Source organism: Cynoglossus semilaevis, chromosome 9 (genome assembly GCF_000523025.1).
Source record: "Cynoglossus semilaevis isolate Cse_v1.0 chromosome 9, Cse_v1.0, whole genome shotgun sequence".
Taxonomy (NCBI): domain Eukaryota; kingdom Metazoa; phylum Chordata; class Actinopteri; order Pleuronectiformes; family Cynoglossidae; genus Cynoglossus; species Cynoglossus semilaevis.
The window spans coordinates 18,470,363-18,496,418 of NC_024315.1; the positions used below are offsets into that span (position 1 = coordinate 18,470,363).

Consider the following 26,056-nt stretch of genomic DNA (forward strand, 5'->3'; position numbering starts at 1 on the left):
CTCTCTCTCTCTCTCATTCACACACACACACACACACACACTAAAGGGAACAATAAATTGTATATGTTATAAAGGACAGAAAAGCCACATTTTCGCCACGTGATCTAATACCAGGAACCAATTACAGCACAGCAGCAACAGAGCATCAGGAAAACAGTAATGTGTGGCAGCTCAACATTTTGTAGAAGACTCAGGAACAAGACGACTTGACTAATGAAACTTTGTTGTCATTACCACCACCTAAAACCATGTATCTAAATAACCCTCACATAACTCACCATAGGTGGCAGCCATCTTGAAATTGCTCCTTAGTCCTACAGGTTCCTGGTACTTTGTGGTAAAAATGAGGCCTTGGTCCACAGAGTCGGTGCTGTTGTCACACATGAAACTTAAATAACATTATGGAGTTCAGTGGATCAGAGGGATAAAGTCAGCTTAAGGATGAATACAGTGTTATTACATCAGCTCATCATGTGAGGTCATACAGTGCAGTGACAATCAAAAACCATTTTAAAAAGCTTAAAAATGATATTTTATAAATAATAAATTGCACAATGAAAAACAAACAAATAAATTAAATCCCCAGCCCTTGTTCTGAACATCATTTTGTTCTGGTTATTTCCCTGTGTCCTATTATTTCCACCTTAGACTTAAGGTGGACTTCATCTTCTGGTGCCAACTAAAGCTCCAGTTTTAATATAACACACTAGTCCAGGCATGGACAAACTACGGTCCGGGGGCCGGATGTGGCCTGTTCAGCTTTTCAATCCGGCCTGCCAAACTTTTCCAAATTATAGAATTGATTTATATTATCATTATACTTGTGGCTGCTCCCTGCAATACCCACGTTCCCCTAATGGATGGCGCTAAAATGGTAAAAGCATAACTTTTACATGTCATTTATCTAAGTTACGGGACAATTGTGGCCCGTGAGTCAAAAAGTTTGCCCACGCCTGCACTAGTCGCTTAGTTATGGCAGTTTTTTTAGGTAGTTTCAAGATCAGTTATTACAATTCATACCTCATTTTTCCTCCAAACTGGAGTATAATTCCAAAAATCCAACATAATGTCCTGTTCATGGAAAAATGTCCTAATCATCTGTAAGACATAATTAGGTCAGTAAATTGACTTAAGAGTGTTTTCCGACATGAAAGAAGCTGAAATTTTATCTGATAGACGGCCATTCAAATAGAAAGACATACAAATACAAAGAATACCAGTAAAGTGGAGGCTCACTGCAACTCTGCTCCGTCTTTTTAGGCCCTACAAACAGTGCCCTCACGGTTATACTCAGAAGGCAGGACAGTCTTCAGTGGAACGCCACAGTGAGGTTGGAAATAAGGGGTGTTCCGTGTTTTATCTCATGTGCCACAGACCTTAAAACTGTTTAAATTTGAATCGAAAGGAAGATTGTTCTCTTCTTAAATACAGCAAACAAACATTTTCTTTAGCACCTGTTTTTTTTTTTTTCAAAGTTTTAAATTAAATGTTACATTGTCTAACTTTTGTATTCGAGACTGAAAGAAGAGACTTTTTTTTGTCTTATTTGTCCCAAATATATAACTGCTAATATGGACTCCAATAATCCCAGTCGGGTTTTTTACCGTATTACAATAGAGCCGCCAAATATTGTCCACCCGTACAAATCACATGAAGACTCACTAAAACGTCGGAAAAACTTTGATTTTCCAACTATACTAAATGTTTTTACACCACTTGATTTTCTGGAGACAACGTTGTCAACATTTGTCAATCAACTGTTGGACGTAGATTTTTTTTTTTTTTTTTGTCAATTCTGTATTAAAAATTACCAAAAAAAAAAACAGCAATAAATTTAGCAAATGGTGCAGCACTTAGCTCTCATGTCACACAGTTTGTTTCTACGGACTAGCGCACACATGAACAGGTGTAGATTTATCATCTTTTTTCTTTCTATCCACATTGAACTACATTTTTTTTTTGCTAATGGTGGACAACAATGTCTCTGGCTGGCTCTCGGCCCAGATGTACAGCAGGGTCAGTGCAAACTACAAACCAAACATAAAAACATCAGCATTTGTTCTACCTGTCATAACCTACAGTGAATACACTATAGAGCTTGAATGTCAGAGTTAAGTTTAATGCGATCTGGTTTTAAGACTAACGTGATGAAATAATGTAGTATTACTTTAAGTAGAGATCAACCATCAGTGCCCCCTGCAGGAGGCTCCGTTATGAACCCTAGGTATTTAACCAAAGATTCCTGGAATACACTGAGATGTTTCTATATTTCCCAGAAGCAGATAATACATAGAATGTGTGGTAAATAATTGTCTTGATGAAAAAGTCTTCATCGGGTTCTGGTTCTTCAGTCTGACTTTTGTCTATTTCAGTGAAATCAGTGCAAAACAAAAATCACAGTAACGAGGGGGGGAGGGGGGAAATTGTCTTTGACAAAAATAAAGACACCTTGAGGAAATGTCTAACCAGCACTCCCTTTAAACCAAGTAGGAATGAGACTAAGTACACAAGTATTTGTTTTTCTATAGGAAACAGAAGTAAATGTCCACCTGCTGCTCAGGCTACATCCACAATAACATGCTTTGTTTGTTTGTTTATTTTAGCAAAAAACTGCCCACGCTAATCTTTAAGATCTACGAGAAGCTTAAAAAGGTGGGACTCAATCCTTCTAAACTTGAAGGAAAACAACTAACTAAAAAAGCGTCAATATTCCCAGAGAATATCAATATGGACCATAATATCGGAGGAAACTGTATATTATATTTTACGCTCCATAATTTATGGCAGTGATTCCCAAACGTTGTGCTGTGGCACACTAATGTGCCAGGAGAGATTATCAGATGAGCTGTAGACCATTATCCAAATTTGCCTAAATTGATCTGAAAACTAATATTTAATTAGTGCAAATAATTTATATTAAATTCAATGCGCCAGACAGAACAATTAAATATTCTTCCACTGGATGGCTATAAAACTAAAAAAAAAAAAAAAAAAAAAAGGACAAGAGGCTCAGACCTGTTAAAAAGGATCTTCCAGTGTGTCTTTCTTCAATTCCTGCAAGTATATCAGTGCAGTGTTCAACTAAACTGGTCAGGGTTTAATACTGAGCAAGTCAATTCTGAGTAAATTGAACTGGTAATTGTCGATGCAGTGGTAGCACTCCAGCTTTAAGCGTTCAATAACACGTAGCACTCCAGCTTTAAGCGTTCAATACTTTGGTAGTCCCCAAATCCCAGGTTGGGTTGTGTCAGGATGGGCATACTTTGTAAAAACTCTGACTCTCATTGTAAAGTCCTTTAGTGTTTTAAAAGCACTATACAAAATAAAATGTACGTTCAATAATTTGTATTTTGTTCATATTAATTAAATACCGAAAGTACTGTGGTGAGAAGGACAAAACTTAAGTCTGTGATTCTAACAAAAATGTACTAATGTGGATGTAGCCTCACAGCCCTCTATGGTCTCTGTCTGTGCTAACCTGACAGTTGCAGCTGAGCAGACTCCCTCAGTCCATGTCCTGGTCCTTGCAGTAGTCTCCACCACTGGACGAACGGCTGCTGAGGTCAGCCACTCCTGACTCCAGGTCGCTGCAGGTGGACAGGTCATCTGGTTCTTGTTTGTGCGGCTCTATGGGCAGGGCGAAAGCTTTGTTCTGTCGCTGAGGCTTCTGATTGGTCGGCTCAGAGAAGACTGAGCGACTGCCACCCTGTCTGGGGCTGGTGTTCTGGTCTGCATAAGTGGAAGGTGGATCTGGCCCACAGTGTCTCTGCTGCAGGCAGCTCTTCCTCACCCTCCTGGGAACTTCAGTCTTCTCCCACGTGATTGGCTTCCCGGTAAGAGCTGCTATCCTCTGTAAAGGAGAGAACGATGATTGTATTTCTCAACTCCTTCTTCAGCTAATTAACAACTATAACATCATTGCCGCTTAAATTTGTGAATGAATATCCAAACGTTTTTCCACGAGGATCAATCGGCTTGAAAAAGGTTCTTCAAACTATAGTACACTATAACACTATTCTGCATTAAACACTGTGTTTTTGGGCAAGTATTATATATATATTTATATATATATTTATATTATATATATTTATATATGGTGGAAAGAAGTGTTAAATTAATAATGTCTTTCAGTATTTATAACTGATTTATTCCAATTTTACGATGTTGGCAGGTTGTACGAGGTTGCGAAATTGTGCAGAACAGGGCGTGTCTCTGTGTGCTGTATGCCTTGTCTGGAGCCCGGATGTTGTTGTTGGTGGTGTCGGTGGTGGACGGTTCCTCCTGGCGGTACCTCCTGGTGATTGGTCAGCTCCTCCTCCAGCTGCTGGGACTCCTCTCTCACGGCAGTCAGGTAGTCGGCAGGCGACTGGTGTGGAGTCACGGACTTGTCCGCTTTGTTGTAGAGACCTTTCCACATTCTGACAGAGAAGAGAAGAAAACGAAATGTAGGTCCACATCAGGGGTCATCAACGTGGTGCCCCGGGGGTCACCGTAGACTACCTAAGGTACCCGCGGGATATGTTCTTAAAATTAAACTAGTCAACAAGAGGGTGGAAAAATTGTACTGTTACTGTGCTTTTGGAATCAGTTACACTGATGCAATGACGATGGTAAGAAGAGAGTCTGCTATTGTATGTCGAAGAACTTAATATTACTACGTTGTTTGGGAAGTCTGTGTCAAACTAGTAGCTCTTTGAATTACTAAGTGCCCTTGAAGTAGCTCTCAGTTTCAAAAAGGTTGGAGACCCCTGGTCTGCAGGAAGCTTTTTGACTCATCCTAGACTTGAGTACAGACCCAAAATTAAATCCCTCAACTTCTCAACTTCTTCTGTGTCTCAAACTCTGACTCGACCTTGATTAAATTCTCGTTCCTGCCTACGTTTCTGCTTCTTCTGTGTCTCAAACTCTGACTCGAACTTGATTAAATTCTCATTCCTGCCTACGCAAAAAAATCCAGAAACTGTCGTAGGTACGGAAAAAATTCTGATGTGTCAAAGTGTGTCCTACGCAGTGTGTTAGCCTTTAAAAATACGCAGCCTGCGTCTCTATATCTAATTCTGCTGCCTGAATCATTTTAACCTTTCCTTTTCCTGCTGTGAAGTCTCAGGAGGTCTGTTGTACAAAGGAGGATCTACAAACAAGAACAGTCCGTGCGCACCTCCTACAATCAAACACCTTCTAACAAACAAGGTAAGGTAAGAAGACAATTACAGCACAAGCAGTCAAGTTGCAATGCTGCAGCGACTTACTTGAAGCAATAGGGGGTGGTGTTGGGTCGTAGGATGCCCTGACTCTGGGTCAACTCTGCTTTGTAAAGCGGGTTGGTGTATTGGCTTCTGTCCTTCCATAGCTGAGGCCACAAAGAGTGAGTCCGCTCACGGAGCCTGAACACACACACACACACACACACACACACACACACACACACAGTTACACGCCCGCCTGCTCCCATAAACCACCTTTATTTCGATGTTTAATATTGCCCATTGCCCAGCCAACCTCAGGTCTCTGCGCTCTTTCTCACAGTTGCCCACAAAGCTGCCGTGCTGACAGGAGTAGACATGTGTGTGAATGGTGACGAGGAAGCGCTCGTTAAACTCAAAGGCACATGGGAACTGTTCTGACAGCTGCCACACACAGTCCAGGAACTGATCAATGACCGGAGACACTTCTTTGGGATCTCCATCCAGGTGGGCATACCTGCCGGGAGAGAGTGCTGTTACGTCATTTCTATGCCAGTTTATGTCTTGTATAACAGGAATTGATTTTGGTGTCTGGTCTTGCTGTAAGAAAGGCTGTTAAACTCAGGTTGGTAGCATTGATTTTGAAGCTGCCAAACCAACACTGCCCCCCCCCCGTCAGAAAGTTCTAATGCATTATCCAAATAACGTTGTACCTCTTTTGGGTACCTCCATCCATCAATCTTCTTTAAACTGGTGACCGACAGAAACGTCATAAAATACAGGCTGACATAGTTACTAACCTATGGGAGAACTTGTGTCCAAAGGAAACCCAGTCTCTCTCTATGAGCACCTGAAAGACAGAAAGGACGCTGAGAATAAACACCAGATCTGTTTTGACAGTCATAAAATACGAGACAGAACAGTGGGCACGAACAGCTGTACTTAAAACTTCTCTCTTTTGGGGAAGAGCACATTGTCATTAGTTAACGCTACAATAGGCCTAAGCTGCTGGGGGGAACTCTCGCATATTGTTCTGAGTTCTGTCACTGTCTCTTTTTACCTCTCTCCTCACTTTTGTTTTTGATATGACAATGTCATTGTGATATTATGTATTATCAAGGCCCAAGTAAGGATGGAAAATCACAAATAATATTTCTTCCTACTTTTGACAGTATGAGAGTTACCATGAGTCCTTTGATGGTTCTGTAATAGGGGTCTAACAGAACACTGGCCACAGAACAGGCCTGAGCTGTCCTGTCCCAGCCATCAGAGCAGTGGACCAGAACGCTGACACCCTCGTCTGCCACCGCCTGTGAAGACAGAGAGAGAGAGTCTTGTTATAATCTTGTTATACATTTAGCAAGTAGACACAGTATTATTTTTTGCTAAGCATGGTTAAAAGACAATTCACGAGTATTTTCTGAAGTTTATACTATATTTTATTTCAATGACATAGGCATGTCACATGTGCAAGTGTGCATACCCTGGCAATAAAGACTCCCGCATCCACTATAGCTTTGATGTGTTTCAGCCAACCAGAGTTCTCTAGACCCCACAGGAAGTCAGTCATGGATGGAGATCGCATTTCACCCACTGCAGTGAATGAGTAGAAATAAATAAATAAAATAAACACACACACAGATTCTGGACTACTATTTTTGTAAGGACTCGGTTTTTAATAATGCTCATCATTAGGGATGTGACGATGCGTCGTGAACCGATTAAAAAAATCAGTCGAAATGCTGAAACGACGATTGATTGATCATCATTGGGAATTGATTTAAAAAATAATAATTGCAATGCATCGTAAGGAGTGTGTCGCTTTATCGGAAAGTTACTAAGACTACACACTGTTACAATATGCTTGTGAGCGACCTGCTTATTAAACCAGTGGTTCTCAACTATTTTCTGTCTTCCCCCTCCTTGCGGACAGAAATGTTTTCACGCAAACCCCTCCCCCTGCTGTTCTATTAAGCCCAGAAGTTCGATGTAATGATGTAATGATAAAAAAATATTTTTTAAATCACCTGTTCTTTGCGTTGCAGGATCTCGTACTTTACATATAACCACTGGTACAACTAATGAATAAAACGGTGTCTCTCATTGTGCCCTTAAATTGTGCCCTAAATTTCTTTTTGTGTTTTTCTTGTTTAACACATTGACAGTTAGTGAGATTTTTTTTTTTACATTTAGAGGAGATAAATGGTGCTATGCAGTGTTTCTGTAAAGAAATGTGCATTTATGTATTCTGTTATTTAGGATGACTATTTTAATTTTATGACGTACACAAGACCATTTGAGTTGGTAATGATAATTTGCATAATTCTTACAAATAAATGAGCATTATATTTAGGCATAATTTGTTTGGCGCTCATTTTAAATTGTTTTTATCCAAATAATATCATTAACAAAGAATTCATCATAAGTTGAGTATATTATTACACCCCACTCACTATTCTATTTCTTATAGTTAACCTTTACCATAACCTAACTTTTATCTGTGTATTCAAACAAGACGTTGTGCCTCAATGGAGGTTAGAGTTTTACTGTAGGATACAAATTAATTAGAGCTTTTTTTTTTTTGATAAAACCAGTTAAAACCTGAACAATTTTATCAAGCATAGAGATTTTAGGCTCACCATCAATGATCTTCTGTTGGCTGCTCCTCATCACATGGATGTTCTCTATGCCGATGAACTGCAGCTTGATGTTGGTGTAATGATCTTCATTCTCATAGCCTTTACCTGCTGCTCGATTGGCCATGGCATTTAGCTGCTCACACACAACAGGCGAACACATACCGTTGACTCGTTTTTTTGCTTGTTGCTCAATTATACCTGTTCTCAGAGATGCATCGAATAAGAATTATTGACGAATAGGTTTGCGTGTCACCTTGGGTCTAGTGTCCACCACGTAGATATAGTCACTGCCAGGGTTGGACTTCATCACGGCCTGGAGCATCATTTCATCCTCGTGACAGCGTGCACTGAAGCCTGACAACGGCTGACTGCAACGACACACTGCCGCCTAGAAGCCACCCACAAACCCAGGATGACCAAAATCAATGATCACGAAAGCAAACTGTGGAGTTCATCAAGGCTCTATGCTGGGGCCCATTTCATTTATTTTAAACATAAGTTTTTATTAAAATTGCAACAATAATTTGCAACGTTAATGACATAAGCTAAACAAAGCAAGTTTTAGTTCCACTGACCAGTGTATCCTGATGAAAGTAGGACAGAGCAGGAAATCGTCCTCGACTCCTGAACTTCGAGCTGCCAACAATGATGGCAGGAGTGGCTGACTTGGGAACAAATAGCTCAGCTGGATATGTGTCACAGACCTTTGTATGAAACCAAACAAAAAAACATTTGCAGATTTATAAAACTACCAGTTTACAGAAAAAAAGAACATAAATAAACATAAATTTTGCTAAATGAGCAGTACCGTAATTTCCGGACTATATGCTGCTACTTTTTTCCACACGCTTTGAAACCTGTGGCTTAAACAATGATGCGGCTAATTTACGGGAGTTAGCCCCGGAGCTAATGTTAGCTTCGGCCCTGAAGCAGATCACTAAGTCTCCCCTGTGCATTCCAACTACGGTCGGGGACGCCGAAGCGGGAAAGAGCTAACGTGTAACCAGCCGTGTTACATGCACAGTTCGGAAAAAAGCATTTATTTAATTAGTTAAAAAATATATTTCTGTGTAAATATCCCATGTTACAACTTGGACACCTGCTGCTTATAGAGAAGTGCAGCCATTATATGTACAATTATTTTTTTCTTTTTAAATTTAAAAAGTGCGGCTTTTATTCAGGTGCGCTCAATAGTGGGTTTTTTTTAGAAATGATGTTACTCAGTTCTTGGGTATATAAAGTTTTGATGAATGTGCGTCCAGTAATGAAATGTAATTGGCACTGCTAATATAAGTTTCTAATGATTAGACTCACCCTGTATTCACTGTTGGCTGCTGTGCCCACCCACAGGTTGTTGGGAACTCCCATTCTTTTGTAGTCAGCCATAACGTCAATAAAATTCCATGACTCCTGTCTTTCCTCTTTGTTCACATTGGGATTAAAGGACAAGCAGTAAAGCTCACTGTATTTCTCTGAAGAGAGAAAAAATGTAAGAAGAGATAAAGGTAAGCCTAGAGATAAGCAGAGTCACAAATCACAATAATCAAAACATTAGCTGAATAATACAATATTGACACCGGAGAGTTAAAAAAAAAGTTACATAGTTTTGAAAAATGGATAAACACTGAACACACTATGGCAAGTTAGTTCCTTAAAATCAATTTAAAGCTAGGCTAACCTGATACCATGAAATGATACACACACAAAAAAAACAGAAATCAATGAATTGTAAATGTCAGCCATGAATGAATTATTTCGGTATTACAACCAAAGATACATGTACATCTTAGTTCACAAATCACAGCAAGGCACAGCTAGTGGTGATCCCACCATAAATGAAACTAGACTGTGGTTTGACAAAGTTACGATACACACCAGGCCGTGACAACCTGACCAATGAGGCGTGAACGTCCAAACAGTCCCTTTCCTGTGGGATAAGGATCTGGATAATTCTGAAGTCCTTACAGCGCAGGATCAGCTGACTTCCCGTGGGTGTGGTAGGTGGCCTGTCCACACTGCTCACCATGGTGTGTAACACCTGAAGGCATACAACACATAATTTCATATTTAATGATTTACACTGAAATGTCTTTGTAGGACAATGTTAAATGTCACTTCAGTCTTTGTAGGACAATGTTAAATGTCACTATGTCTTCATGACCAACAGCCTTTGAGGAAGTTAGCAATTTTGCACCCATGGGAACATGAGTTTGATCACACTAAACCATAACCACATTTTGTGCAACCAATCTTGTGATCTTTAATAATTAGGAAGAAGCTCCCGGGCTTTCTGTCCACAGGAAGCACTACCCATATGCGTGTAAAGAAGAAATAGGAAGTGGCTGTTTCTACCAAAGCTAATCGAAATATATCTTTTCTGTTCTTAACAGTTGGGTGCCCAGGATGCCTGGCACCAGTTGGATGTGCTGAATATCTGCTCAGGTCCACTGGGAAGCTGCAAAATCTTTATCTACCTCCACAGGGACAAAGGTGGTGTGAATACATGGATAGGGCAAAATATACATTTCTCATTAAAGTTCAGTGTTGCCTAATTTCCCCACAAATCCCAAACCAATTATTTTACCACCACCTTACTAGCTTCAAATAATCAGATAAAAAAAAAATTGAAGTCCCTTGTTTGTCCCACAATGGGGAAAAAAATTGAAGTCCCTTATTTGTCCCACAACGGGGAAAACCACAGTGTGAGTCTTTGGAACCCACACTTGCTGCCACGTGAAGAACTATTAAGGATGTGGTTCCTCACCATAAGGCTTTTTAATCCGGCCCGCCAAACCTTTCCATATTATATAATTTATTTATATTATCATTTTACTTCTGCCCTTTACCTACTTGCAATACCTACGTTTCCCCAATAGATGGCGTAGAAATTGATAAAAGCATTTTAGGCTTTACGCATTCATTTATTTTAGTTCACACGAACGCTCCATCTATCTGTTCCTGACCTGGTCATTCTGTTCAATTTTAGCACAATTGTGACCCGTGAGTCTAAAAGTTTGCCCAAAGCTGGGCTAATGTGTAAGCCAGGCATGATAACTGCTACACTATGGAACCACAATCTTATAACACGATTACAGTCACACACCATACCAGATAAGGAGGATGAACTATTTATAAATATATATATATCTTGGCACACACAAAAGTGTTTCTGCTTCTTACCCACGTCTCCTTGCGTGTCTCTGGGTTGTTCTCAACAAAGATGGTGTGTGTGGCAGAAAGGTAAAGGGTCCCAATGCCAGCTTTTCTCTGGCCTGATGAGCGGTCCAGGAGACGCACATTCTCCACCTAACAAAGACACAGAGTGAGACACTAATCTACGTACTAGACTGTAGGAAAAAGGAAGAAAAAAAAAAGTAAGGAAAAAAAGGGACTAGTCTTCCCTGCCATTATATCGATGAGAAATTCACTAGTTCCTTGATCCATCTCTCATTAAGAAAAAATATATTTAATTATCAAGCCACTTCTACAAAATATGTACTTTTGTTACTACAAAACTTAAGAATATTGTGTTTTTTTAAATACCTTTGTTTCCTATTTTTCCAGATTCACTTGCCAACAGCAAAGCAACATGACACCAACATGGTTGGGCCTAAAAAGGCGACAGCTACAGCGACAAACCCTCTATTGGATCACATGGTAACTCGTTTTTATGCTCTCAGATGTAGTTAAACCAATTATAATGTTCGAATATATCACTTATTTCTAGGTTTATAGACATAATATAAAGGTACAATATTTTCAAAGGTCATTCCTACCTTTTCAGAACCTTGTTATATAATGTCTTGAGACGCTTTCTGTTTTGCTGTTGTTTTTCAATATATAAAACACGTCCAAATGTACAAAAAAAATGGAGAAAATATGTAGAGAAGCGCGATGACAGGGGATATGATAAGGTGATGATATTGACAATAATTAATGATGGATATAATAATAATGGATATGGGACGTTTGGATGAAAACAGGACATTTTAATTTAAATGACAATATACGGTTAAAGCAGCAGAAGAGAAACAAAGAGATGAGCCTCGGTGATAAGGTGTGTATTGGTACCTTGGGAGTCCGGATGTGCTCCATCACTGACAACCAAAATGGAGGAGATGAAGAAAGAGGAGACCGGTGCTGGCTGAGTCCTTTAGCGGTTCCTCTTCACTGTAACTGACTGTCAAAGCAACTGTATTTCCCGTGCCTGCTGTTTCCTCTCAGGTTTGTGTTCATTTCCATTATCCCCTGCTCTGGTTTATTCGGTTTTTGTAGAAATGGACGGAAGGAAGCTGACTGTAGCAGACAGAAATCCCGCTGTCAGGATCCGTGTCTGTACAGCTGCAAGAACAACACAGCGCTCCTGTTGTTAAGCTAACACAAGTATAAGAGCAGCTCATTTCTGGTTGAGTCCTTCAAAGTAAAACCAAAATGCCTATATTTTGAAAAGAACGCGTATATATTTCCGGTTTTTAATCGATTAAATTTTGTTGTACTCTCCGACAGTAAATAAACTGGATATTTTAAAAATACATTTAAGTGAGTGAAGACAGATTACAAATTGGTTGAGAAGGCGACAGGTAAGCTTAGAAAAAGCTAAAACAACCGTGCCAGATTTTTGTATAAACTGGACCGTTATTTTTTGGCGAAAGCATAGTCAAATGTTAGCCCATTAAATTTGTGTTTATTTATTTGTTGTCCATGAAATAATGAAAATGGTACAATTTGACACAAACAGCACTCGCTGTGGTGTGTACTCCTGAACACAGGGGCGCTATGTGCCTTTATTTCTTGTTACTTCTGAGAAGGAAAAATAAAACACATTGCACTCAGGCGTTTGTTTTTATGGTGGGTACAATCACTTGGTGCTCTTAAGAATCTTATTCCCGATACAATCTCCCCACCAGGCTTGTGTTGCTCATTCCAGGGAAACTATTTCTTTTACCTGGAGCCGGTTGACGCACCCTGAGAGCCCGCTGTTACAGGGACCATGTCGGCAGCAGCGGTGGACTTCCACTCTCAAATCGCCTCCATCATGGAGGTGCTGGCCAACGCAGCTGTGGCTGAAATATGCAAAGTGGTCGACGACGGCTACACGGTGGTACAGTTGGAAGTGTCCCGGAGTCAGAAGGAGAACGAGATTCTGCGTAAAAAGATCAAATTGCTAGAGCTGCAAGTCTCCCGTTACAGAGCAGAGAGGCTGAAGGGAGCGGACGGCTCTGCTGGAAACGGCCGCTTCCCCGGGGTTCGCCTCAACCGCCGGTACAGGGGGTCGTCAGGTAAGATGGTTTCTACACTTGTGGGAAAAATATAATGAAAAAGAAATAATTTAAAAGTGACTGTTTTACTTTGTTTTCAGAAATATCAATTGTTGAGAAACACTACAATGAAATAGTGGTATATTTTTTATTCTGGAAAACTGGCACTTATGACATTTCTCTCTGCCAACTGGACTTGTTAATGTAAATGACAAAAAGGGAACTATGGTTAAGTAATGACTTCCACAGGAGTTTACTAAAGTAGCTGTTGAAGCATAGCAGCCTCTGAGAAGCAGAGCACTTGTCATTCACACACTTCTCCCAATCTGCCCAAAGGCCCCTCTGTGCAAGTCAGGACCAGGTTTCTGAATCAGTCCATCATCATGGACCAAGATCCCGATCAGGAGGTTGTTACCGCCACAAAATCTGAGGTAGCCATTCCACTTCCACACTTTAGTGCACTTTGCAATGCTGCTTTGACTGATCAAAAGAAGCCATTTTTTTAACATATTTCTTCTTTACAGCCAGTAGAGCTGCTGGTTGACAAGGTGGAGGGGGCAACGGAGGCCGAAGTCCCCAAGAGTGAGGTGCCACCAGTAGCGATCATCAGTCCAGAAGGACAAGGAAGCACCAACACCTCTGCTTTCACCACTTCACTTTCAGCTGCTTCTAAGGACAACAGTGCAGAAAGGACACTCTCTTTTAGTACAGTTTCTGCTAAATCTGACTCTCACAATAGTGATATATCAAACATTTTAGGCGTTAGTTCCACCTCCAGGACTATGAGCTCTACCATAGCTTCACAGCCTTCATCATCATCAGTGTTATCTGGCATTGAGGCAACCGTAGCAGCCCAGCAGCGAGCACATTTCCGAGTTCAAAAAAGTCAGGAAGCCAGCATAATGCACAGCGAGGGTCGGAGAAGGAGCTTCATTTGCCGAATATGTGGCAAAGCCTTCACTGGTCAGTCTAACCTAGAGGCCCATGAAAGGGTCCACACGGGGGAGAAGCCTTATCGCTGTGACACTTGTGGCAAACACTTTTCTGAGGCTGGGAATCTAAAGAAGCACCAGAGGATCCACAGGGGAGAGAAGCCTTTCCGCTGCTCCACATGTGGGAAGATGTTTTCAGAGGCCGGGAATCTGAAGAAGCACCACCATGTTCACACCGGGGAGCAACCGTACAGTTGTGGGTTGTGTTATAAAAGATTCACCTGGATAAGAAACCTCAAAACACATCAGCAAAAGAATCATCCTGAGTTTCAGGGCATAGACGTCACAGAGGAACTGAAACAAACTGTCAATTTTTATGACTGAACGGTCAACTAAGACTTTGCCCTAAGTAACATGAACATATCATTTTAAGACTGATTTCGATGTGTTTTGTTATATTTATAAGCATGCTCATTACTACACTGATGATAATGTAAGGATGCAGCTGTCTTATCCTAAGAAAAAAAAAATCAACAAGAGTTACAACTAAGTTCAGGAAGTTGTGACTCAGGTCCTCAACTGCTTAATGATTCACTTTGCAAAATCTTGACAGCTCATCTCAATAGCTATAGACTTGCAAACTATAGACTTGCAAACACAGCAAAATAAAACCTACACCAGAGTTTGTCTGAATATGTGTTTCTCACAATTTGGTCATTCAATTTTAGGTCCTTTGGCTCCAGCAGCAATACTTCACAAAAGAAAACACAGGAATAACAAAAGGATAAAAGTAGAGCAATACAAACAAGAAAAGAGAAGCAGCACATCGTACGAAAGTAGAAAAAGAAACCCATAACAAACACAAACAAGAAAAGAGAAGCAGCACATCATACAAAAGTAGAAAAAGAAACCCATAAAAGTCAATAGATTGTAGTAGAAGGTTTTTGTTGTCATATTTAATGTTAAAATAAAAAAATGTTTAATTATTAACCTTAAATTCTTCATATTAGTATACCACCCTATCGTTATAGCATGCATATATATAATAAAGGTATGTATAAATATATAAGCAGTTTAGATATATGAAAAGTTTAAATAGTTTAAATATTTCAATACAGCAACATATACACAAAATAACAGGCATATGCAATGATGGTTAAGAATCATACAAAATTTGCTAAAAGAGCCCAGAAATATAGATAAACATAAATGGTTTGAATTAGTCATTCAATATTTTAAAGATACAGTTAAGTGAACAAAGGCAGCTAAAAATTAGCAAAGATAGCGAAAAGTAAGCCTATAAAAAGTTGAAACATTAAACAGCCTTGCCAGATTTCTTTGTACAAATTGGACAGCTTATTTTTGGAGAAAGCATAGTCAAATGTTAGCCCATGAATTCTTTGTTTTTGTGTTTAAGTACAATTTGACACAAACAGCACTCGCTGTAATGTGTACTCCTGAACACAGGGGGCACTGTGTGCTTTTATTTTTTGTTACTTCTGCGAATAGCTAAACACAATAGTATTTCTTCCACACTCAGGCGTTTGTTTTTATGGTGGGTACAATCACTTGGTGCTGTTAAGAATCGTATTCTTTTGATTAAACTCGTGTTAATCGTTCAAGGGAAACCATTTCTATTACCTGGAGCCGGTTGACGCACCCTGAGAGCCCGCTGTTACAGGGACCATGTCGGCAGCAGCGGCGGACTTCCACTCTCAAATCGCCTCCATCATGGAGGTGCTGGCCAACGCAGCTGTGGCTGAAATATGCAAAGTGGTCGACGACGGCTACACGGTGGTACAGTTGGAAGTGTCCCGGAGTCAGAAGGAGAACGAGAACAGAATCAAATTGCTAGAACTGCACGTCTCCCGTTACAGAGCAGAGAGGCTGAAGGGAGCGGACGGCTCTGCTGGATACGGCCGCTTCCCCGCGATTCGCCTCAACCGCCAGAACAGGGAGTCGTCGGGTAAGAGGTCTTTTCCACTCTGGTACGAACCCATTGACGTGCGGGGACCATCCAAATAGTGGTGGCTACTTAATCAAACCACACCCGTTAGCGCAAAGCAGCACGGGCTTCAATTAATGGTTGTTTTGCTATTGGTTATTTGTCTAGTTTGGACTGCGGTGAATAACAGTCAATTGATTTTTCTAATAAAAAAATAAGAAAAATATAATAAACTAAATAATTTAAAGTGACAGTGTTTTACAGACCTGAACAGTATTTTGTTAAAATAAACAGACACGGTTTGTTGTAGGCATGTAAACAGCATAAAATAGCAACAGTCAATAATACCATAGTTAATATTTGTCCCCTTTCTGCTCTTCAGAAGTGGTTACTGTTGATGCTACAGGTCCAAATATGAGTAGTTATACACACGTGCACACCACAGAGGCAACAGAAACACCACAATGAAATAGTGGTATATTTTTGATTCTGGAAAATTGCATTTATATGAGATTTTTCTCAGCACATAAAGGGGACTATGGTTAAGTAGGTACTTCCACAGGAGTTTACTAAAGTAGCTGTTGAAGCATAGCAGCCTCTGAGAAGCAGAGCACTTGTCATTCACACACTTCTCCCAATCTGCCCAAAGGCGCCTCTGTGCAAGTCAGGACCAGGTTTCTGAATCGAGCACCAACTACTCAGATATCTGTGCAGAAGAATCAGTCCATCATTGTGGATCAAGATCCGGATCAGGAGGTTGTTACCACCACGAAATCTGAGGTAGCCATTCCACTTCCACACTTTAGTGCACTTCGTTACGCTGCTTTGACTGGTCAAAAGAAGCCATTTTTAAATGGGTTTGTCTTCACAGCCAGCAGAGGCAGAGGCGGAGCTGCTAATTGTCAAGGTGGAGGGGGCAACGGAGGTTGAAGTCCCCGTGAGTGAGGTGCCACCAGTCGCGATCACCAGTCCAGAAGGACAAGGACGCACCAACACCTCTGCTGTCACCACTTCACCTTCGGCTGCTTCTAAGGACAACAGTGGCGACCAGCCGGCACTCAGCAACGTAATGGAGGTCAGTGGATCTGACGCCATCACCTTTGTTGTGGGCAAAACAGCTGAAAGTGAGAGCAGCCATCAGCTGATGGGAATTGATGTCAGAGCAGGGGACAGTGATGGGACAGTACACAGTGACACATCAGCTTCTGGCGATTACACAGCAGGTAGCAGGAACGCTAAAGTCGCCACATTAGACACCTCCAAGCCTGTCAAGTCAGAGGTGATAGTAATCGATGGGGATGGGGCATCGGAGGAAAAGGAATGCGAGTGGTCACATGCAGAGCAGTTAAGCAGAGAAGCAGGCAGAGGTAGCAACGACAGCGCAAGGCAGAAAACGGGAAGACGAAGAGCAGCGCTTCTTTCTGGTGACTCGTTAGGAACCTCTATTGGTGGAGCTTCTTTCAGCATCAACTCTGCCAGTGACACTCATGGCTGCCCCAGGAGTTTGTCCAACAACGACCACCAGAACTCATTCAATAGTAGCAGCATCTTCGCTCAGCCTTATCCCTACCACTCTGCCACCACAGACCGCCCACACGGCTGCACCCTTTGTAGGAAACAGTTCTCATCAGAGTTGGACCTCCGAAAGCACCTGGCCAGGCACAGCAGAATAAGGCCGTACACCTGCAACCTGTGTGGCAAGAGCTTTGTGTGCCAGAGTCAGCTGGAAATCCATGGAAACGTTCACACCGGAGAGAGACCCTTCATCTGCTCCTTCTGCAACCGACACTTCTCCCACCCCAGCAACCTCAGGAGACACGAGAAAATCAAGCACGGAGTGCCAAGAATTTAGAACCCTCCTTGTTTTCATCAGTGAATTTCTGAAAGTACAGTTTTAAGGACAGAACAATAAGTAACGGTCACATTTTCACCACGTTGAAAAGGACAACTAATTGAGTGCCTGGCAATGGATCTCCACAAAACACACACACAACGATTGAGCAAATGACATTGTTAGTGTAAAAAGGAGCACAATCACATTCAGGTTAACAGTTGTCATTGCTACCAGAAAGCAAACATTACACTTTCAAGCCAGAAGGTGGCGGTTATAGACTTTTCACTGTGATGCTAAGGTGTTCACGCATCAACAATGCTTTCGTAAGAAAAGCAACAGTTGGAGCAAACAAACAGTAGTTGGAGCTGTTTTTTCTTATCTAAGGTTAGAAATGCAACCTCGAACCAAAGGTCCCTGTCTCTTGGGCAGGATTATTGTGTTGGAAAAAACAAAGTCCTGGTAACTTCCATGCCTCTCATTCAGGTATCAACTTGAATCTCATTCAAAGGTTTTAGAATATCTAGAGTTTTCACATAGTCCATAAACTCTTCAGTACAACATATGTTCATATGTTCAGTAAGGTTTTTGGGTTTGTTTAGTCCATAAACTCTTCAGTACAACATATTTTTGTTCAGTAAGGTTTTTGGGGTTTGTTTTCATTTGGTGGAACTCACAAAAGTTATAGTGTTTGCTGAGAAGTGTTAGTTCATTTGACCTGAAAGGTCTGTAAGTCGTTTTCCTTCCAAAAAAGACACGTACAAAATGCATCTGGTGCACTACTAAAAGTGACCAGAAGCTGGAGATATTTGCAATACTTGTGTTGATGGGTTAAAAGCACAGGCTCAGTTTCGTTGTATCCCCGTGTTACAATGACAATATGACAAACAAGACCATAAATATCTAAATATCTAAACAAAAACATCATAACACTTCCTGTCTAGAGACTTCTTTTTAAAGCTGAGACAGAAAGGAAATACATTGTGGTAGAAAATAATAGGATATAATAATAGGATAAATCCTGTGGTCACACATTGTTATTCATGTTATATGTGGATAACAAACAATACCAATTAGCCTTTTTGCCAAAACATTTGATAAAAAAAAAAAAGATCCCCTTCTATGGATTAAATGTTTATATGTTGCTCAAAACAATGATTTTTTAAAAAGATGTTTTATTTGTGTATTCTCTTTTCCCATATTTGCAGCAATAAATCATATTGTTTACGAGACTGTCCTTGTGGTTTCATGTCACGCAATGCCCCTGTACAACATCCAGTAATTTCTTTTGCACGACCCGACTCCCAAGTGAATAATAAAAAAGAAAAAAGAAAGAAAGAAAACAGTATTTGCCTGTGCTGGCGAGTGAGATATCACTTTAGAATCTAATTGTACTGGTACTGATTGCAAGGACACACAAGTGATGTGTAGAGCTATAGTAACTACAGATTTGTGAAGTGGATCATGCATATCATTAAGACAAGGAAATTAATGTTACAGTGAGATTTAAAAACTGAGAGTTTCAAACCAAAAGTTTAATTTTGGCTTCACGCCAGGAAAAAAAAACTAAGGGTAAAGTAGGAGTGGCTAAAAAGTACACAAGGGTGGTACAGGACACGCACATGGTCAGAGGGACAATGGGTATACTATACACCAGGGATAGCAAATTAAGCTTATACTACATTAATGAGCTGTAACAATGTGTTTATGCTCATCTTCTACAGCTATCATTGTGTGCAACTTTACAAAGTAGAACGAATTACTGCGGGATTTCCCTGTAGGGGTTTGAAGACAGAAAGGCTACAACAGACATTTTGTTGATTTTGACATTAAATGAAGTCTTCCAAATTAGAATCTGAAAAGAAAAATTTTCTTAAAAAAATGGGAAATGTATGTATGTAAATGTATTTGCTTTTATTCCTTAAATTTAAACTGATTGCTTTGACTCCTTTGATAACTTTGTTGTTGTCCATCGCTGTTCAGGCCTTGTATACAAAGTGAGGATAATATTATTATTTTAAGTCTTAGAACTGTGACCTTTTTAACCGTTGATCATTTTTTATATTGGTAGTGAGTTGGTACTGAGTTGGCAAGTGTTCAGGCCTTGTATACAAAGTGAGGAGAATATTATTATTTTAAGTCTTAGAACTAAAACCTTTTTAACTGTTGATCATTTTTTTTATTGGTAGTGAGTTGGTGCTGAGTTGGCAATACGTTTCATTGTAAGTGGTATTATTGTGATAGACTGTAAAAGGATAGTAAAGTGATTCATATGTGGATATGTGAGGCACGTACTGGACAGTCCTATCTGAAAATAAACCAACTGTTAAATGGAATTCAAATGGAATAATAAAAAGTTAATTATCTCCTTACCTTCTTTCAGGGACTGAAAAACAGAGGCAGTCCTGAGGACTCCAAGGAAAAGATTCTTAAAATGCAAGGTATCAACCCATAACATAAGTAGTTTTGCTTAAATCTTCTTGACAAAATAAAGATTTTAAATTATGTTTTTCAATCATGTTTTTTCTTGTTACAGACTCACTAAGTGCCGTCTCTGAAAAAAACAAGCCTCCCTCTGTCGTGATGGAGAGCAATCCTGCTGATGATGTGAAGCCATCTTGTTTTATGTATGCAGTAGAGAGCGGAGAAGGAAGTTTCTTGCCCTGTCATCCAACGTTGACAACTGCCTCCTCTGGCTTCCCTGCTGTTCCGAATATCCTCCAGGACGACATCAGTCGGTCAAGGCAGAGGTTCGAAAGAGACATTGCCTTGGTCTCCTCAGGGACACTTGGGCTGGCAGATGAATCCAGAGGGTTGTTGTCAAATGGAAAGGACCAAAGTGTTGGCGTAGACGAAGTGATGCCTCCAAGCAGTGTGACGTCCCAGTATCAGCCCTTGATGTTTGTTCAGAACAAAGCTACTCCTAGTGAAGCCTACGATGGTAGAAATCAGACACTGACATTTAATGAACCACCTGCTCCTCTGGCCAAAGTAAATTCCCAGCAGGTGCACAACTCATGGTCTGAAATGGGACAAACTGATGGTGCCCACTTCTCTGGTAAAAGTCAATATCTAGACTCTGGTCTGACAGACACACTACGAAGCCATCAGCAGCAGCAGCCGCAGCTGCAGCTGCAGCAGTCACAACATTCTTTACCCTTTGTCTGCACCTTCTGCCTGCGTCGCTTCGCCCACCAATGCCAACTTCGCATCCACAAGCGAATCCACACCGGAGAGAAGCCCCATCAGTGTGGCCAGTGCGGCAAGAGCTTTGGCCAGTTTTCCAGCCTGAAACGCCACCAGATGGTCCATACTGGGGAAAGGCCGTTTCCCTGTCCCCACTGTAGCAAGCAGTTCTCTACCTCTGCCAACCTGAAGGTCCACCAGAGTGTCCACACCGGGGAGAGAAGGTTCAAGTGCTCCAAGTGCAGCAAAACCTTCTCCTTCCTTAGCAACCTGATCAGGCATCAGGCGATCCACACACAGAAGTAGACCCATCTAAATTAGCGCATTTTCATGACAGACAGATGTGAAATGTATAGTTTAACATTGCCCGCCACGGCTGGAAGTACAGCCGGTGCCCAACTTACGAAGACTACAATTCTGAGAGGCTGTTCGTATGCTGCGTTGTTAGTAAGTCGTCGAGGCTGTTCGTATGCTGCGTTGTTAGTGACCAGTCGTTAGATATTAAATCTCAATCCATAATTGCTATTTAAGATCCTTTAAATGCACTACTTTAAATAAGTACTACTCTACATAAAAACAACACAAACATAATTATACAGTATATGACAAAAAGACAAAAAAAAATTACAGTAGTACTTATTAGCATATACTGGTACATAAGCCTAGAGCGCCCTCTAGCGACTCTCAGTGTAAAATTAACAAACGTAAACTTTTAGTGGTACAGGACTAACAGATACTGATACGTAAGCCTAGAGCGCCCTCTAGCGGCGGTCAGTGTGAAAATAACAAACGTGAAATTATACATTTTAATATATAAGTCGCAAACCCAGGCAAAGGATGGAAAAAGTGCGACTTATAGCTAGGAAAATACGATAGTCAGTTGTGTGCTATGAAGTAGCACTGTTGGGAAATGGGTAGCTCTGTCATATTTTTTCCAGTATCTGACAGTTGTTTTCTGTTGATCTCTCAAATAAATATTTTGTTGGAAATAACATGTATTATCTCTTGTTTTGCTTCCTTAATTACATGTTTACTGTTTAAACTTACTTGACTTGCTTTGAATATATATATATTTGTAGTTCCTGGGAATCAAAGTTTATCAAAAGGTGTTAGAAGACCCTAACTATTCTCAAAAACAAATCCAATCCTATATATTTGTCAACTAAACGTTTTAAATCATGCCAACATACTTTATAAGTTTTACACTGAACTATAATACGTTTAATTAAGGGCAAAAACTGAACCTCGTCCAAGCTGACTCGAGTGACACTTAACAACAACCTGACGTCATCAGAAGGCGACGCACGCATCTCCTAGAGACAACGTTGTTGATCTGCAGCAGCACAGACACATAGACCGACACGTAGATATAATTAGAGAAGACACCAAAAGAGACAGACTCCGGTCCCTCGATACATGTCTTCACAGCTGCTCGACTGTCGACCCACTGATAGCCGAGCATTGTCGCGGGAATCGGTCCGTGTATACACACACTGTCCGGGCTGGGGATGATGGCGGACTGCGTCGGCTTCCAGGCGCAGATCGCCTCCATCATAGAGATCCTGGCCAACTCTGCCGTGGCAGAGATCTGTAAGCTGGTGGAGGATGGATACGCGGCGATACGGGCGCAGATGGAACAGGAGCGAGACAACAGCGAGAAGGAGAAGGAGGTGCTGCGGCAGAAGTTACGGGAGGTGGAGCTGAGGATGAGGAGCTGTGAGAGGAAGATGAAGAGGCGCATGCACCGGGATGAGATGAGCGGAGGGACGTTAAGACAGTGTCCAGGTAAAAGTGAGGAGGAAGAGGGAGGAACACGTGACAACACAGTTGCACACACGTGTCAGACTTGATACATTGGTATCCGCCTGTTCCTCTTTGGCAAACCGTTAATTTCCTCATCATCTGAGGGTCGCCAGGCATGGACCTTGGTCTTCTAATAATTTCACAGATTTTCTATGGGACTCAAGTCAACTTTTTGTGCAGATCAAAAAGAATCAGTCTTGCGGAAGTCACAATCAAAACCTCTGTTGCGTTGAGTTTTAACTTAGAGTTGAGTTGTAACTTATTTACAACTGAACAAGAGTTTAGAGAAGCGATGTCCGATATGAACTTTTTACCGATATCCAATATGCCGATATTGACCAAACACTCTGATTCCGATATAGCCCGATATCAACCGATACCGATATAGCGTGGTAGTGGTTGTCCCCTGCACCCAAATTAAAATACTATTGTGCGTCCGGTAATATTTATTTGTTTATCTGTACAAACAACTGTATGAGTTGATGTCACCAGCAGACTGCATGCTATCCCCTGATTATGGAAATAGGTTAACAAAGCCTCCTCTGCTGCCATCTGGTGACTTGAGACTTGTTTATCGTTCATAATCTGTTCATGTGTCATGAAGGACAGTTACGGGTATGGGAGGGGGCAGGGAAACCCAGGCAATGCGTTATCGGGCTTTCATTATTAAAGGAAACAACGATAACACATAATTATGCTGATGATATTGGTCGGCCGATATTATCGGATATCCCTAATTTGGAGCATTACTATTTTAACCCACAGTCAAATTTTGCATTACCGTTCAATAGGCCTAGAGAAGTGTTACAAATGTAATACTGGCTCATCACATTTTACTTTTTTTTTTTCTAAATTGAAAGACGTTCCACAAAGAAATTTTAAAAAAGCTTATGTGAAATCTAATTTCACTGTCTACAGGGACTGGGTAAAATTGACAGCCTGCCTCTCTCTCTCTGTCTGTCTCTCGCAGCACCTGTTGACCATCAGTCTGTGGTGTCGTCTCCTCGTGCCGCCACCAAAGATAAACTGTTGGAACATCACATCTCACGGGTGAGTTTTCAGGGCATGGACAACACCGACTTATCAAGGCAATTATAGCATACAGTTAGTGCTCAACCCTCCCACTCCCCCTCCAGAGTTTTATCACTGCAATACTATACGCAAGTACAATTAAAACACTTTGTCAGTGACAGATAATAATTCACCTCGGTGTGTCTCATTACTTTCTCCCACAGGAGGAAACACAGATTCTGCCTCTGGTGAAGCAGGAGAACATTGAGAATGACAACTGCAACCTGGACCTCAAGTTGGAGGTGAACATTCGGGCAGAGTGTGGCTTTACCTCTGGTGAGTTTTAGTGACACAATAGATGGAAAGTGGGGAATAAACCCATAGCTACATATTGATAGGGCTTTAGTTTTAGAAGAGTTCAAATTGCAGGTCTCGGGTCCCCTGGTTGTTAGAAAGACAGAGAGAGAGAGGGAGGGAGAAAGAGAGGTAGAGATTGGTAGATAAATAAATAGAAAGAAATGAGTGATTTTCATAGGTCCAGTGACTCAGACAGTGACAACAACACTGGGAAACAAATATGACCACCGCAATTTCCTGATTATAAGCCGCAAGTTTTTCCAGATGCTTTGAAGCCTGCGGCTTAAACAACAATGCGGCTAATGTAGTTCATACCGCTAGCTCGAGATCAGACATTTCTGGTAGGCTTCTGTGTGTGTATATGTGCGTGGCACACCCGCGAGAGAGAGCGGGCTTTAGTTTTAGAAGAGTTCAAATTGTAGGAAAGATCTAACATGTAACCAGCCGTGTTACAGGCCGTGTTGGAAAAAAGCATTTATTTAAGTGAAAGTCAAATGATCTGTTACTCCATAATGCCTGTAAATAAATCTATAATTTTTTTATTTTTCTCTTTTGTCTTTTTCTCACACTGGAGCAATGGAACATAATCGAGACTCGGCTCCTCTCAGTGAAGGGGGTGACACCAGTGTTTCACACGTCTCCACAGCACCCACCCCTTCTTCTGCCAACGACAGCACAATGGACCTAACATGCCGTCCTCGAGCAAAACGTAAACCCACAAAGCCCTTAGGCAACAGCGTGGTGGGCGCCGTCTGTGAGACCACTCATAGGGAACTCGGGGGGAGTCTAAATAATGGAGGCCCTAACTCAGAAAATGAGACCGAGAATGTTGCAGAAGAAGAACTCCATCCCTCACAGTTTTCAGCAACTGTAGCATCAGACGAGCCAAGCCCTGAACATCTCAACAGTCTGGGCCTGGACCTGGCCTGGATGCAGGAGAGGGTCAGCCATCTTGGTGCAGCGTATGCAGTAGCGCAGTTGGGTTTGGGAAGCACTGAACCTGGACACTCCTCCACTTCTTTTCCCTCAGAGGCCGGCGGAGACAGCTTAGATAGTCCCTCGACGATGCTTTTCACAAGTGCCAACGAAATGGCAGCCTTTGCCGCCTCCTTTGATATGGCCGCCGCCACTGCCATCATAACTGCGCCGCCTCCCCCTACTGCTGCCTCTGCCAACACAACCGCCCAGAGGCGGCCCTACAGGAGCAGAGCCACTGCTGCCGCTGTAAAAGAGCCCGCAGTTTGCCCCGTGTGCGGTCGTCTCTTCCCGACAGCAGCTGCTCTGGAGCTACATCATCGGCTGCACACAGAGGACAGACCCTACACCTGTCCCCACTGCGGGAAAGGCTTTGCCCAGCCCAACAACCTGCGGGTCCACCTTCTCATCCACACCGGAGAGAGGCGTTACAGATGCACCCTGTGCGGGAAGAGCTTCATCTCGTCCAGCCATCTCAAGAGGCACCGCACTGTCCACACCCAGGAAAAACCCTACAGCTGTTCACGCTGCGGACAGGCCTTCAGTCAGATGTGTAGCGTTCGCAGACACCGCCAGCAGTCTCAGTGTGGAGTATAGACTGACCGTAGGGGGACGTTTGTGTAATCAAATTTTGAATCTGATTAGGGTAAACCATTGGAAGGAATCGTCTGGATTAAACTCTCAACGTGCACCCGGGTGCGCTCAGATTTTTGCGCGTGCAAGGGTCCATATCGACCTTATACGACTGCCCAGCGTCTGTGACAACTCGTACTATTAGTGCCAACCATTATTGCTCTATGTAGCACAACACGTTCCAGTCAGACCTTTATTATGGCGATAAAGGACATCCGCTGAAAGAGATCAAGCAGTAGCAACATCCGTACAACTTTAAACATCCTATACTGTAAGTGGTGGTAGGGCAATGCAAGGTATCAT

General features: G+C 41.6%; 2 protein-coding genes across 4 annotated transcripts; one reads left to right on the forward strand and one right to left on the reverse strand.

Moving 5' to 3' along the window:
• Positions 1-5: 5 nt before the first annotated feature.
• mtmr7b (myotubularin related protein 7b) lies at positions 6-12,882 on the reverse strand. Of its 3 annotated transcripts, XM_025058759.1 has the most exons (16): positions 12,768-12,882; positions 11,894-12,163; positions 11,003-11,128; positions 9,698-9,860; positions 9,137-9,294; positions 8,398-8,526; positions 8,076-8,210; positions 7,823-7,955; positions 6,667-6,776; positions 6,368-6,493; positions 5,984-6,033; positions 5,500-5,700; positions 5,250-5,384; positions 4,292-4,418; positions 3,479-3,850; positions 6-1,098 (listed from the first exon to the last, which is right to left on the reverse strand). In XM_025058759.1, the coding sequence occupies exons 2-15, from the start codon at positions 11,915-11,917 to the stop codon at positions 3,506-3,508; spliced, it is 1,962 nt and encodes a 653-aa protein (XP_024914527.1). In that variant the 5' UTR covers positions 11,918-12,163; positions 12,768-12,882; the 3' UTR covers positions 6-1,098; positions 3,479-3,505. The 3 variants fall into 3 exon arrangements, with proteins under 3 accessions (XP_024914527.1, XP_008316013.1, XP_016890685.1); XM_008317791.3 differs by lacking the exon at positions 6-1,098 and having other exon boundaries at positions 3,296-3,850; XM_017035196.2 differs by lacking the exon at positions 6-1,098 and having other exon boundaries at positions 3,661-3,850; positions 4,228-4,418.
• Positions 12,777-26,056, forward strand: LOC103384312 (uncharacterized). Its single transcript, XM_025058503.1, has 14 exons — positions 12,777-13,101; positions 13,417-13,511; positions 13,605-14,394; positions 15,694-15,978; positions 16,607-16,737; positions 16,829-17,807; positions 19,982-20,010; positions 20,172-20,229; positions 20,325-21,276; positions 22,292-22,337; positions 22,429-22,765; positions 23,748-23,827; positions 24,013-24,124; positions 24,720-26,056. Exons 1-14 carry the CDS (start codon positions 12,813-12,815, stop codon positions 25,715-25,717), a joined length of 5,181 nt encoding a protein of 1,726 aa, XP_024914271.1. The 5' UTR covers positions 12,777-12,812; the 3' UTR covers positions 25,718-26,056.